Source organism: Musca vetustissima, unplaced genomic scaffold, assembly GCF_032173495.1.
Source record: "Musca vetustissima isolate MV318-11 ecotype Yass unplaced genomic scaffold, APGP_CSIRO_Mvet_v1 utg15350, whole genome shotgun sequence".
Lineage (NCBI taxonomy): Eukaryota > Metazoa > Arthropoda > Insecta > Diptera > Muscidae > Musca > Musca vetustissima.
This window is the reverse complement of record NW_026887466.1, coordinates 72922-86402: the sequence shown is the minus strand read 5'-3', so window position 1 is coordinate 86402 and position 13481 is coordinate 72922. Positions and strand designations below refer to the sequence as shown.

Below are 13481 nucleotides of genomic sequence, written 5' to 3'. Positions count from 1 at the left end.
ATGAATTTGATGACGATCATCGCAGCGATGAAAATCATTCGGGCACCACACACGATTCAAATTCTGATGAACAAAATAACGATTTGGATTATTTTTTCAATATGAAAATGACAAATTAAAGGAAATTTTATTGAAAAAATACACAAACAACCACAAAACTTGGAACATGAACGATCCTAGGGAAAACTTTGTAAATAAAAAAATAAACAACTGAATTGAATTTTATATAAACTGAAATAATACAGAAAAAAGGAGAAAAAAATTACAAAAAAAAAAAATAATAATTACAGAATCAAGTCAAATTAGTGCCATAATTTTTTCAGTTCTATAGAATAGAAAATTCGTGCTATAAGTGAATTTTTTAACAGGGCTGGATAAAATAATTCACTTAAAAAGAAAAAAATAAATAAAAACAAAATATGTTGTAAATTTATTAAAAATATGTTTAACATTGTATTTATGTATGAAGTATTAAAAATCAAAAAAACAGAATGTACCGAAGATATTTATTGTATTAAATAATAAAAAATTAAACAAATTAAGTTATATATTTTAATGATGCAAAATGAAAAAATATTGGATTTTATTTTGAATTTTATTCAAAGGTCGCCAAAAGGGCTAGGATTTATTACAGAATACTTTTTCAAGGCTTCCATAAGGCGTGGATTTATTAAAGAATATTTTTTCAAGGCTCCCATAAGGCGTGGATTTATTAAAGAATATTTTTTCAAGGCTCCCATAAGGCGTGGATTTATTCAAGAATATTTTTTCAAGGCTCCCTAAGAATATTTTTCAAGGGCCAACTGAGGCGTGGATTTATTAAAGAATATTTTTCAAGGGCCAACTGAGGCGTGGATTTATTAAAGAATATTTTTCAAGGGCCAACTGAGGCGTGGATTTATTAAAGAATATTTTTCAAGGGCCAACTGAGGCGTGGATTTATTAAAGAATATTTTTCAAGGGCCAACTGAGGCGTGGATTTATTAAAGAATATTTTTCAAGGGCCAACTGAGGCGTGGATTTATTAAAGAATATTTTTCAAGGGCCAACTGAGGCGTGGATTTATTAAAGAATATTTTTCAAGGGCCAACTGAGGCGTGGATTTATTAAAGAATATTTTTCAAGGGCCAACTGAGGCGTGGATTTATTAAAGAATATTTTTCAAGGGCCAACTGAGGCGTGGATTTATTAAAGAATATTTTTCAAGGGCCAACTGAGGCGTGGATTTATTAAAGAATATTTTTCAAGGGCCAACTGAGGCGTGGATTTATTAAAGAATATTTTTCAAGGGCCAACTGAGGCGTGGATTTATTAAAGAATATTTTTCAAGGGCCAACTGAGGCGTGGATTTATTAAAGAATATTTTTCAAGGGCCAACTGAGGCGTGGATTTATTAAAGAATATTTTTCAAGGGCCAACTGAGGCGTGGATTTATTAAAGAATATTTTTCAAGGGCCAACTGAGGCGTGGATTTATTAAAGAATATTTTTCAAGGGCCAACTGAGGCGTGGATTTATTAAAGAATATTTTTCAAGGGCCAACTGAGGCGTGGATTTATTAAAGAATATTTTTCAAGGGCCAACTGAGGCGTGGATTTATTAAAGAATATTTTTCAAGGGCCAACTGAGGCGTGGATTTATTAAAGAATATTTTTCAAGGGCCAACTGAGGCGTGGATTTATTAAAGAATATTTTTCAAGGGCCAACTGAGGCGTGGATTTATTAAAGAATATTTTTCAAGGGCCAACTGAGGCGTGGATTTATTAAAGAATATTTTTCAAGGGCCAACTGAGGCGTGGATTTATTAAAGAATATTTTTCAAGGGCCAACTGAGGCGTGGATTTATTAAAGAATATTTTTCAAGGGCCAACTGAGGCGTGGATTTATTAAAGAATATTTTTCAAGGGCCAACTGAGGCGTGGATTTATTAAAGAATATTTTTCAAGGGCCAACTGAGGCGTGGATTTATTAAAGAATATTTTTCAAGGGCCAACTGAGGCGTGGATTTATTAAAGAATATTTTTCAAGGGCCAACTGAGGCGTGGATTTATTAAAGAATATTTTTCAAGGGCCAACTGAGGCGTGGATTTATTAAAGAATATTTTTCAAGGGCCAACTGAGGCGTGGATTTATTAAAGAATATTTTTCAAGGGCCAACTGAGGCGTGGATTTATTAAAGAATATTTTTCAAGGGCCAACTGAGGCGTGGATTTATTAAAGAATATTTTTCAAGGGCCAACTGAGGCGTGGATTTATTAAAGAATATTTTTCAAGGGCCAACTGAGGCGTGGATTTATTAAAGAATATTTTTCAAGGGCCAACTGAGGCGTGGATTTATTAAAGAATATTTTTCAAGGGCCAACTGAGGCGTGGATTTATTAAAGAATATTTTTCAAGGGCCAACTGAGGCGTGGATTTATTAAAGAATATTTTTCAAGGGCCAACTGAGGCGTGGATTTATTAAAGAATATTTTTCAAGGGCCAACTGAGGCGTGGATTTATTAAAGAATATTTTTCAAGGGCCAACTGAGGCGTGGATTTATTAAAGAATATTTTTCAAGGGCCAACTGAGGCGTGGATTTATTAAAGAATATTTTTCAAGGGCCAACTGAGGCGTGGATTTATTAAAGAATATTTTTCAAGGGCCAACTGAGGCGTGGATTTATTAAAGAATATTTTTCAAGGGCCAACTGAGGCGTGGATTTATTAAAGAATATTTTTCAAGGGCCAACTGAGGCGTGGATTTATTAAAGAATATTTTTCAAGGGCCAACTGAGGCGTGGATTTATTAAAGAATATTTTTCAAGGGCCAACTGAGGCGTGGATTTATTAAAGAATATTTTTCAAGGGCCAACTGAGGCGTGGATTTATTAAAGAATATTTTTCAAGGGCCAACTGAGGCGTGGATTTATTAAAGAATATTTTTCAAGGGCCAACTGAGGCGTGGATTTATTAAAGAATATTTTTCAAGGGCCAACTGAGGCAACTGAGGCGTGGATTTATTAAAGAATATTTTTCAAGGGCCAACTGAGGCGTGGATTTATTAAAGAATATTTTTCAAGGGCCAACTGAGGCGTGGATTTATTAAAGAATATTTTTCAAGGGCCAACTGAGGCGTGGATTTATTAAAGAATATTTTTCAAGGGCCAACTGAGGCGTGGATTTATTAAAGAATATTTTTCAAGGGCCAACTGAGGCGTGGATTTATTAAAGAATATTTTTCAAGGGCCAACTGAGGCGTGGATTTATTAAAGAATATTTTTCAAGGGCCAACTGAGGCGTGGATTTATTAAAGAATATTTTTCAAGGGCCAACTGAGGCGTGGATTTATTAAAGAATATTTTTCAAGGGCCAACTGAGGCGTGGATTTATTAAAGAATATTTTTCAAGGGCCAACTGAGGCGTGGATTTATTAAAGAATATTTTTCAAGGGCCAACTGAGGCGTGGATTTATTAAAGAATATTTTTCAAGGGCCAACTGAGGCGTGGATTTATTAAAGAATATTTTTCAAGGGCCAACTGAGGCGTGGATTTATTAAAGAATATTTTTCAAGGGCCAACTGAGGCGTGGATTTATTAAAGAATATTTTTCAAGGGCCAACTGAGGCGTGGATTTATTAAAGAATATTTTTCAAGGGCCAACTGAGGCGTGGATTTATTAAAGAATATTTTTCAAGGGCCAACTGAGGCGTGGATTTATTAAAGAATATTTTTCAAGGGCCAACTGAGGCGTGGATTTATTAAAGAATATTTTTCAAGGGCCAACTGAGGCGTGGATTTATTAAAGAATATTTTTCAAGGGCCAACTGAGGCGTGGATTTATTAAAGAATATTTTTCAAGGGCCAACTGAGGCGTGGATTTATTAAAGAATATTTTTCAAGGGCCAACTGAGGCGTGGATTTATTAAAGAATATTTTTCAAGGGCCAACTGAGGCGTGGATTATTTTCAAGGGCCAACTGAGGCGTGGATTTATTAAAGAATATTTTTCAAGGGCCAACTGAGGCGTGGATTTATTAAAGAATATTTTTCAAGGGCCAACTGAGGCGTGGATTTATTAAAGAATATTTTTCAAGGGCCAACTGAGGCGTGGATTTATTAAAGAATATTTTTCAAGGGCCAACTGAGGCGTGGATTTATTAAAGAATATTTTTCAAGGGCCAACTGAGGCGTGGATTTATTAAAGAATATTTTTCAAGGGCCAACTGAGGCGTGGATTTATTAAAGAATATTTTTCAAGGGCCAACTGAGGCGTGGATTTATTAAAGAATATTTTTCAAGGGCCAACTGAGGCGTGGATTTTTTTAAAGAATATTTTTCAAGGGCCAACTGAGGCGTGGATTTATTAAAGAATATTTTTCAAGGGCCAACTGAGGCGTGGATTTATTAATGAATATTTTTCAAGGGCCAACTGAGGCGTGGATTTATTAATGAATATTTTTCAAGGAAAAAAACAACAACAAATACAATTTGTTGTTGTTCATCGAGAATCATTTGTTAACGTGTCGAATTGTTATAAATAAATTCTCATTATTTGTGCAAATTCTAATAAAAGTAAGACAATGTAAATAAAGATGTAAACAAAGAACATGTAATAGCTAGCTGGGGAAGAAGGGGAAGACAATTGTAACAAATAGAAGAGGAAAACAATCAACAGTCTAAAGTTCAATTATCTCTTTTTCGTTTGCCAATCATTTATTATTAATTTTTTTATTGTTTTTTTATTTTCTTAATGGGAGAGCAGCCATCGGCAATTGTTCATGTGTGTCCGTTTGTGTGCGTCGCATTTGAAAGTACGCAACGTTTAGTTTATCTCAGAACGGTACGGTGGCGGACTCTTTTTGCAGGCTCGAGCAGAGCAAAGTCGGTCAGTCGCCAGTCAGTGTAGCGTAGAGTGGGCGAGAGAAAGAACAAATATTCGTGTTTAAATTGTAACTTAATTTATTTCTATTATTATTACTTTTTATTTAATATTGTTAATTGTGCATTCAAAGAAGGTGCTTTTGTTGTTGTTGCTAAACTATTTGTTACACTTTCTCCCACACCACAGTTTTTATATTTTGTATGTGCTAAAGTGCCTTCGAAGGAAGATCAATTGATTTGTTGCTGGCGATATTCCTAGACTCTAAGTAGCCCCTCAAGATGTCGGCTCTGTTAAAATTGGCCAGAGGTAAGTAGTGGCGGATCATTGAGTGGAAAATTTTATCAGTTTTATAATTTATGCATGTTTTTTTTATTATTGTATTGCCCCGCTTTTGCGACACTACATTCTTCATATGTTGTCGTCCGGCATTACATAATAATTTAATTAAAAAAAATCTTAAAAATATTAGAAAAAATAATAGACACCAAAAATGATTGATAATAGAAAAACAACACAACGAATGTGCTAAGTGAAGTGTAGGCGTGTGCTCGCCGTTTTTTGTTTTGCAAATGAAAAAAAAACTATTTTTATATTTAATTCAATAAATGCAAATTTATTGATTCTCTCTCTTATCATTCGGCCAAACATTCAATTAGCACAAGTTAAAAGATGTTTTAGCAAGTGATTGAGTTTGGGCAAACAATCTACAAATTGGATGCACGTTTCCAGTATGCCAATGGATAGTGTTTGTGGAGTCAGGTTGCCCTAGAAAATTTATTGATATTGTCTGCAAAATAAAATATTTATATTATCTAATATGAAACAAATACTGCAATTGAAAACAGGGGTTATCTTGATAGGTGCTGGTCGTGCGAACAAACAATTTCTACAGCTGTGTGGATTCCAAAGGTCTGTGGATAGTTAAAAAAGTATAATTCATAAATGAAGCCTTTTTAAAATTTAAACTTAGATTTCCTAATTAATTTTTGTTTCTCCTTTTAGAATTATAAGAAAAAAGTGTCTGTCCCGACAACATACCTATGTTCGTTCCGTTGTTATCTACATATTGTATAACCAAACAACTGGATCGGTTTCAAAGAAGGTTTATATTCTCTCGAAGAAATGTTTCTCATACAATATGTTTGATCCCAAAAATTACCCAAATATTTTGGAGAGGTTCGCATCCTCAACTTCATAAATCAAGGAATCTGTTGTATACAATTAGCTTGATTGAGAGCAAAAAAACGTCTCATATTTTAGATTGATCTAGACGTCTTCAATGTGTCGTCTCGTTGGCCTACACTATTGCTTTCAAATACAAAAACAACAAAACATAAGCGCCAGCGTGTTTTGTAGTATAACCGTATGATTTTTATATTTTTATATTTTTTTATATTAAGCTTATAGCTCAAGATATATCAAAATGTAAATCAATTTCCAGTAGCCAACAAACATAAACCCATATCCCACTTCACATTTGCAAGGATCAATAATTATTAGGATTTTTAAATGATATTTTTTTTCAAAATTGAATCTTGACCTTTAAAGATTATTTGATTGTTTTTTTTTAAGAACCAACAAAAACCCTTATATTTTTATAGCAGATCCTCAAAGGCATATTTTCTTAAGGGAACCCACCTCATTTTCGGTTTCAAAAATTCGATTTTTATTTATTATGAACCTATTCTCAAGAATGTCTACTTAAAATAACAAGTTATTATGTCTACTTAAAATATCTTGAAGTATATCTTCAAGGTTTACTTAAAAGCTTAACAGGGAGGCGAATTCGAAGTCTTCGTTGACTGTCAAATGTGTTATTTGAAAAATGAATCATGGTACAATTATACAAAGTTACTGAGTAAATAAACCAAAAAGTATGTTGATGATATAGACGATTTATTGTCAGCATAAAACTTTAAACACTTTTTTTATGGAAACAGTGTTCTTACGAGTAGCGGGCACCATAACTCAAAAACCATTAACTCAATCGGTTCGGAATTGTAACAAGTTATTATGTACCTACATAGCTATCGTATAAACTAGGATAAACCCAATGGGTAAAAATCTTTCTATATACCAGTTTGTTTTTTTTTTTCTAAAAAAAAAGAATTTTGCTATGTCCGCCATTTTGATAATTTTCAAGCGAAGTCAATAATTCTAGTTCATATCGGATACAGATATGTAGTCTTTCTAAAATACATCCATAAGCACGGATTTTTAAGAAATATTTTCTAACAATTCGCCAAGTCTCCGATCCTTTAGAAATAATAACCTGCCGTGAGCGTATATTTTGAAAAGAATATTTTTATACCCTCATCTTTATGGCTACGGTAAAATGTACATCATCGAAATATTGGTTTTAGAACCCATGTTTCTTTGTGCCAAATACGTTTCAGACAATTTGGAGTCGATTTACAAATGTCCGTCTGGCTGATTCGCACGATAACCCTTGAAGGGAGTAACCGATTTCGTCCAAATCTAGCAGTTTGCTAGGTTTGTACCTACCTACAAAATTGTCAAAATTTTGCTGAAAATTTATTTTATAATATCATGTGAAACAAACTTTGCAATGCCTGTTATCTTTACCAAGCCTATATCGTGGGACCCAATGATCCATTACTTTTTAATATTAAAAAAAATGAAAACTTGTAAATCTCACATAAAACTAACGTAATATCCTATATGACATCCAAAGTTTGCACGTGGTAATATATTTACCTTACAAATATCAAGACTGAATATAGAACCCGTTGGTCAATTCCTTCAGGTACCTCGACCACAAGGTGTCAAATTTTAGAAAATTGTATTTTTTTCAAAATCTACTTTAAATTATAAGGGGGGGGGGTCTATAGGGCAACCTCACCTGGAACCTCTTCAACGAAGGCTGGGATTATATTTCTGTCGGCAAACCCGATTGATAATTTTTTACTTTTTCGAAATTCGTAGTTAATGACCGATGTCTGCATAGAAAAAGGTCAAGAACTTATGAATCGATAATGACAGCATGTGAAATTTAAGGGTGGGGAAAAGTCGAACATAGGTATTGATAAATGTCGGTTGGTGCACAAATCTCGGATGAAGCAGAAATAGTATTCCAAGTTAGGTTAGTTAATATACATTATGTGATCCTGTTCAACCGTCCATTAACGCCGTGACATTTAAAACTATATGGATAATTAAATAAAGAAGCCCCTTTCCTGATTTCAGAACATTATAATGTTAAAAGGATAATTTTTTATATTAAGTTATAACTTTTTTCAGAACATTATTAAGGATTATTTTTTTTATTTAATTTATGCCATCCTTATGGAAATAAATTGTATGTTTCCATTGGCCCACTTCTAAATTTATATTTGTTCTTGAATTAAATAAGGTGACTTCTCCTCCCAGTATCTTAACCGATTGGCACCCGCAATTCTGTCATTTCTCTTATCAAATCTCCTGTTATCAGCCACAAGTTTTAATTTCGTCCGTCTCAGTTTATCTTTCGTCTAATTTTATCAGCCATAGGAAAATTTAGAAGCTACAACAACAAAATCCACAACAAATATCATAAGTAAACAAAATAAAAATTGGCAAGAAAAAGCAACACATCTTGGAAAAAAACACAACAATTAACATAATGTCTGGGGCCATCGTTGATGATCAATATCAGTAGTAGGCAAATAAAAGTTGTAAGAATTATTGATAGCTTGTGGTTCAAGTGGATTGGATTTGTTATCAAAAATCAATTATTTTCAATCACAGCCGAATATTAATTTTACTTTCGTAATGTTTATTATGATTTAAGATTAAATTTTACGCCCTCGGACATAGAGATATTTTTCTATATGCGTATACTTTAAGATCTTCTAAATATAGATTAAACCTTTTTAGGATTTCAATACATTCTAACATTGTTTTCTAAATTATAATTTTATTGCTGCTGTATCAATCCACTTTGTTATTATATATTTATCAGTTTTTTCTTAATTTTGTATAAACATTTCTCTTTTATATCTTTTCAGTTCATAAACTCATAACACCTACCTCAATTCGCAGCATTTCCGATGCCGTGAAATATCCCAAAATCACCACTCACTACACTGTTTGTCCCAGAGACAAGGATGAACGTTGGAAGGGTAAGTATTTTATTTTGAAATTTGACTCAAACGTTTACTAAATATCTTCTTAATCTCCCGTATCTCTAACAGATGTCGATATGGAACGTTATGTCGATGAAGTCGACATTGTCATAGTCGGTGGTGGTCCAGCCGGTATGTCAGCGGCTATTCGTGCCAAACAATTGGCTGCCGAACAGGAAAAGGAAATTCGTGTCTGTGTTGTGGAGAAATCCGCTGAAGTTGGTGGTCACATTCTGTCGGGTGCTGTTATGGATCCCGTTTCATTGAATGAACTTTTCCCCGATTGGAAAGAAATGGGTGCTCCATTGAACACTCCAGTTAGCACTGATAAATTCTCCTTCCTCACCGAAACTGGCCGTTTCTCTATTCCAATTTTCAAGGGATGGCCCATGGATAATCATGGCAATTATGTTGTACGTTTGGGACATTTAGTCAAGTGGTTGGGTGAACAAGCTGAAGCTTTGGGTGTTGAAATCTATCCTGGATGTGCCGCCTCCGAAGTATTGTTCCATGAAGATGGCAGTGTTAAGGGTGTTGCCACCAATGATGTTGGTATTGCCAAGGATGGTTCACCAAAGGATACCTTTGCTCGTGGTATGGAATTGCATGCTAAGACTACCATTTTTGCCGAAGGTTGTCGTGGTCATTTGAGCAAACAATTGATGCAACAATTCAAACTCAATGAGGGTAGTCAGCCGCAGACCTATGGTATTGGTTTGAAGGAAATCTGGGAAATTCAACCGGAGAAGCATCAGTGAGTATTTGAGAGAATTTAGGAAAAGATGGAGTTCATGTCAGAAGACTCTAAAATCTTTCATAGATGGAAGACCACTAGGAAGTCGTTCTTTGATAGATCTTCTATTGTATATAATGTATTTTATAGATAGAAGGCCTTCCAAGTCACTTTTTTAGGCAGTAAAAATTTTAAGGTCGTCTATAAATATCTAGACGACTATAGAATACCTTAGAAATTCTTCTATCTGTAGAAGACGTCAGAAAGTCTTCTATCCATATAAGGTTTTCTATCTTAGAAGGTAGTCTATTCACAGAAGGCCTTATAAGGATTTCAATAGATAGAATACCTTTTAAAATCGCCTGTGAATAGACCACCATCTAAGATAGAAAGCCTTCTATGGATAGAAAACTATCTAAGGTCTTCTATAGATAGAAGACTTTCTAAGGTCTTCGATGAATAGAAGATATTCTATCTTAGAAGGTACTCTGTTCACAGAAGTCTTTATAAGTTCTTCTGTCAGTAGAGAACTTATTAAGGTCTGCTATATATAGACGACCATAAAAGTTATTTAAAAAAATCTTTTCGCGGTTTTCCATTTCTGGAAGATTTTATATCAGCACTTTTCATGCAAGACCTTTTAAGGTCTTCAATGGTAGATTTTTTGGAAATGCATACTATAAATAGAAGAAATGAGGATTATATATAGAAAACATTCTACACATAGACTTCTATATATAGAAAACATTCTACACATAGACGACTTTTTAAGATCTCTAGAAGTTTAGCTCTTCTATGGATAGAAAATATTCTACAGTCTCCTATAGATAGTTCAAACAGCGACGCTATAATTAATTCATTTTCTCTTCTCTTCCTCTTCTTTCTAGACCCGGTTTGGTTGAACACACCATTGGCTGGCCCTTGGATAAATTCACCTATGGCGGTTCCTTCTTGTATCATTTGAATGAACCAACACCCACAATTGCTGTAGGCTTTGTGGTAGGTTTAGATTATCAAAATCCCTGGATTAGTCCCTTCCAGGAATTCCAACGTTTCAAGACCCATCCTAAAGTGAGAAGTGTCTTTGAGGGTGCCACTCGCATCGCTTATGGTGCTCGTGCCATCAATGAAGGTGGCATTCAGAGTATACCCAGTAAATTAACATTCCCCGGTGGTTGCTTGATCGGTTGCAGTGCCGGTTTCCTTAATGTGCCAAAGATTAAGGGTTCCCATTATGCCATGAAGAGTGGTAAGTAGAAATACATTTTTTTAATTGAGCAAATTCTAATGAAATCATCATAGGTATGTTGGCTGCCGAAAGTGCCTTTGAATCCATTATGGGTGAATCTCAAGAAACTGCTGGTTTTACACCAAAATCGTATCCTGAAAAGTAGGTTTCACCTTGATAATTTCAACTGAATATTTCTTAATCAAAATCTCGTTTTTAGGATCAAAAACTCCTTCATTTGGAGCGATTTGAACAAAGTCCGTAATGTCCGCCCCTCCTTCCACAACCCCTTGGGCTTGTATGGTGGCCTTGTGCTTAGCGGTTTCTCCATCTTCATGGGTGGCCGTGAACCATGGACCTTGAAACATGCTGGCCCTGACAATGAATCCTTGAAACCTGCCACACAATGTAAACAAATTGTCTATCCCAAACCTGATGGTAAAATCTCCTTCGATCTTTTATCTTCGGTGGCATTGACCGGTACCAATCATGAAGGCGACCAACCTGCCCATTTAACATTGAAAGATGACCGTGTACCTGTCGATCATAACTTGGCCGTCTACGAGGGACCCGAACAACGTTTCTGCCCAGCCGGTGTTTACGAATATGTACCCAACGAAGAGGGTGGTAATATGAAGTTGCAAATTAATGCCCAAAATTGCATTCACTGCAAGACCTGTGATATTAAAGATCCTAAGCAAAATATTAACTGGGTTGTCCCAGAGGGTGGCGGTGGCCCAGCTTACAATGGCATGTAAAGCGTTTTTTCTGTTGAGCAGAGGGAGATTTATTTTGTGTAAACAAAATTTTTGGAGGCTTTGAAAGTTTTCCATGAACATTGCGAAGAGAAAAATACACAACAACCAGATGCATTTCATTAGTTTAACTAGAACACAAACAAAAAAAGTTGTCAATTTTTTTGAGAGCGAGATTTTTTTATAATTTTTGGAAATTACATTATTGTAAATTTTTGTTGTAATACTAATTAAGTTGAAAATAAAGTTTTATTAATCGAAAAAATACATATAAAAGAATATTAGTAAAAGAATAAGGGCTTTGATGAGGTATACAAATGCCTTGCAGAAGACATTTGTCGGAAGAAACACCTTTCTTATGGAGACTTATACATTGTTTAACCGCTTTTAACAATAATTTTTAAAAAATTGTATTTTATAAAAGACTAATGCTAACAAGGTTGGATTAAAAAATTGTGTTTCAAAGACAAACAACAAGTGCGAATTTGAAAAAAATTTAAAAAAGAAAATATTTTTTCAAAATTAAAAAAAATTTTCAATGACTAACAACAAATTTTTTAAAACTATTTTTAGTGAAATATATACGTTTTAAAAAATATGTTAAAAAGTCTAATACCAAGAAGGTTGTATTAAAAAATTGCGTTTCACAGATTAACAACAAGTGCGAATTAAAAAAAAATCTCAAGGATTTTAAGAAAATATTTTTTCAATGACAAACAACAGACGTGGTTAAAAAAATATTTTTCAATGACTAACAACAAGCTTTACATTTTTAAAACTTCTTTTAGTGACAATATATACGTGTATTAAAAAATATTTCCAGGGATATCGACAAAAACAAATTTTTGTTATTAATTTTTACCTCCCATCTATTTAAAAATGAACATCATTTCACAAAAACAATTTTTGTTTTAAAATTTCTCAATACATTTATTTCATTATTTGTTTATTTTTTATGTTCATTATTTTCTTTTTTGTTTAATTTATTTTCTCTCATAGAATTTGTATAGAATAATAATTAAAACATAAAACTTATACATTACAATTGAATATCATTTCATTTGTTTTTTTATAATTATATTTTTTGTTTTAAAATTCAGTGCTTTCAACAGTTAAAAATTAAATTAGTTTTGAATTCAATTTACATAAAATCTTATAGAATCATAATACAATATACAATTAAAGTTATACATAATACACAGGGGTTTTTTTTGGATAATTATATTATTTTTTATTTGTTTTTGTAAATTTCATTTATTTTTTGGTTTAAAGAAACAATGTTTCAGAACACTGTGCCATCAGCTATCAGAGATTGTTTTTTGTTTGTTAAAACAACTAAACAAATTAATTTGTGCACATTTAATAATAGATTTTTTTTATAATAATAATTATTTTATATATAACAACAATTATATATAACATATACATAAATGTATGCTTATTATTAACATAAAACAATTATAGATTAATTTCACAGTTATATTTTTTTCTTTTGTATGTCAATTAAAATAATATTTATTTTTTATGATTTTTTTATTTTATTTTTTTTTAATATTTATTTTCTTCTTCTTGTTGTCTGTAGCATTAGGAAGAAGAAGAAACAATTGGACCTAATTAAAATTAGCTATGTAATGATGACACATTGTGGAATATTCTTACAGCCAGGTGATGACAGGTGAAAAAAGAGGAAAGCTTATATGGGTAAGATTTCTTTTAGTCCAACTAATAAGTCTCAACTTCAATTGCACGGTACTATTGATATTTATAAAAAAGTTAGGT

At 33.0% G+C, this 13481-nt stretch overlaps 1 protein-coding gene across 1 annotated transcript; it reads left to right on the top strand.

Moving 5' to 3' along the window:
• The first annotated feature begins 5107 nt into the window (after positions 1 to 5107).
• Positions 5108 to 11712, top strand: LOC133335039 (electron transfer flavoprotein-ubiquinone oxidoreductase, mitochondrial). Its single transcript, XM_061543330.1, has 6 exons — positions 5108 to 5168; positions 8870 to 8983; positions 9056 to 9740; positions 10607 to 10968; positions 11022 to 11109; positions 11168 to 11712. Exons 1-6 carry the CDS (start codon positions 5141 to 5143, stop codon positions 11703 to 11705), a joined length of 1815 nt encoding a protein of 604 aa, XP_061399314.1. The 5' UTR covers positions 5108 to 5140; the 3' UTR covers positions 11706 to 11712.
• The last annotated feature ends 1769 nt before the right edge of the window (positions 11713 to 13481 follow it).

Coding starts and splice junctions, on each gene's coding strand:
- LOC133335039 (XM_061543330.1), top strand. CDS start 5,141: ATGTCGGCTCTGTTAAAATTGGCCAGAG. Junction 5,169..8,869: donor TCTGTTAAAATTGGCCAGAG/GTAAGTAGTGGC, acceptor ATATCTTTTCAG/TTCATAAACTCATAACACCT. Junction 8,984..9,055: donor CAAGGATGAACGTTGGAAGG/GTAAGTATTTTA, acceptor TATCTCTAACAG/ATGTCGATATGGAACGTTAT.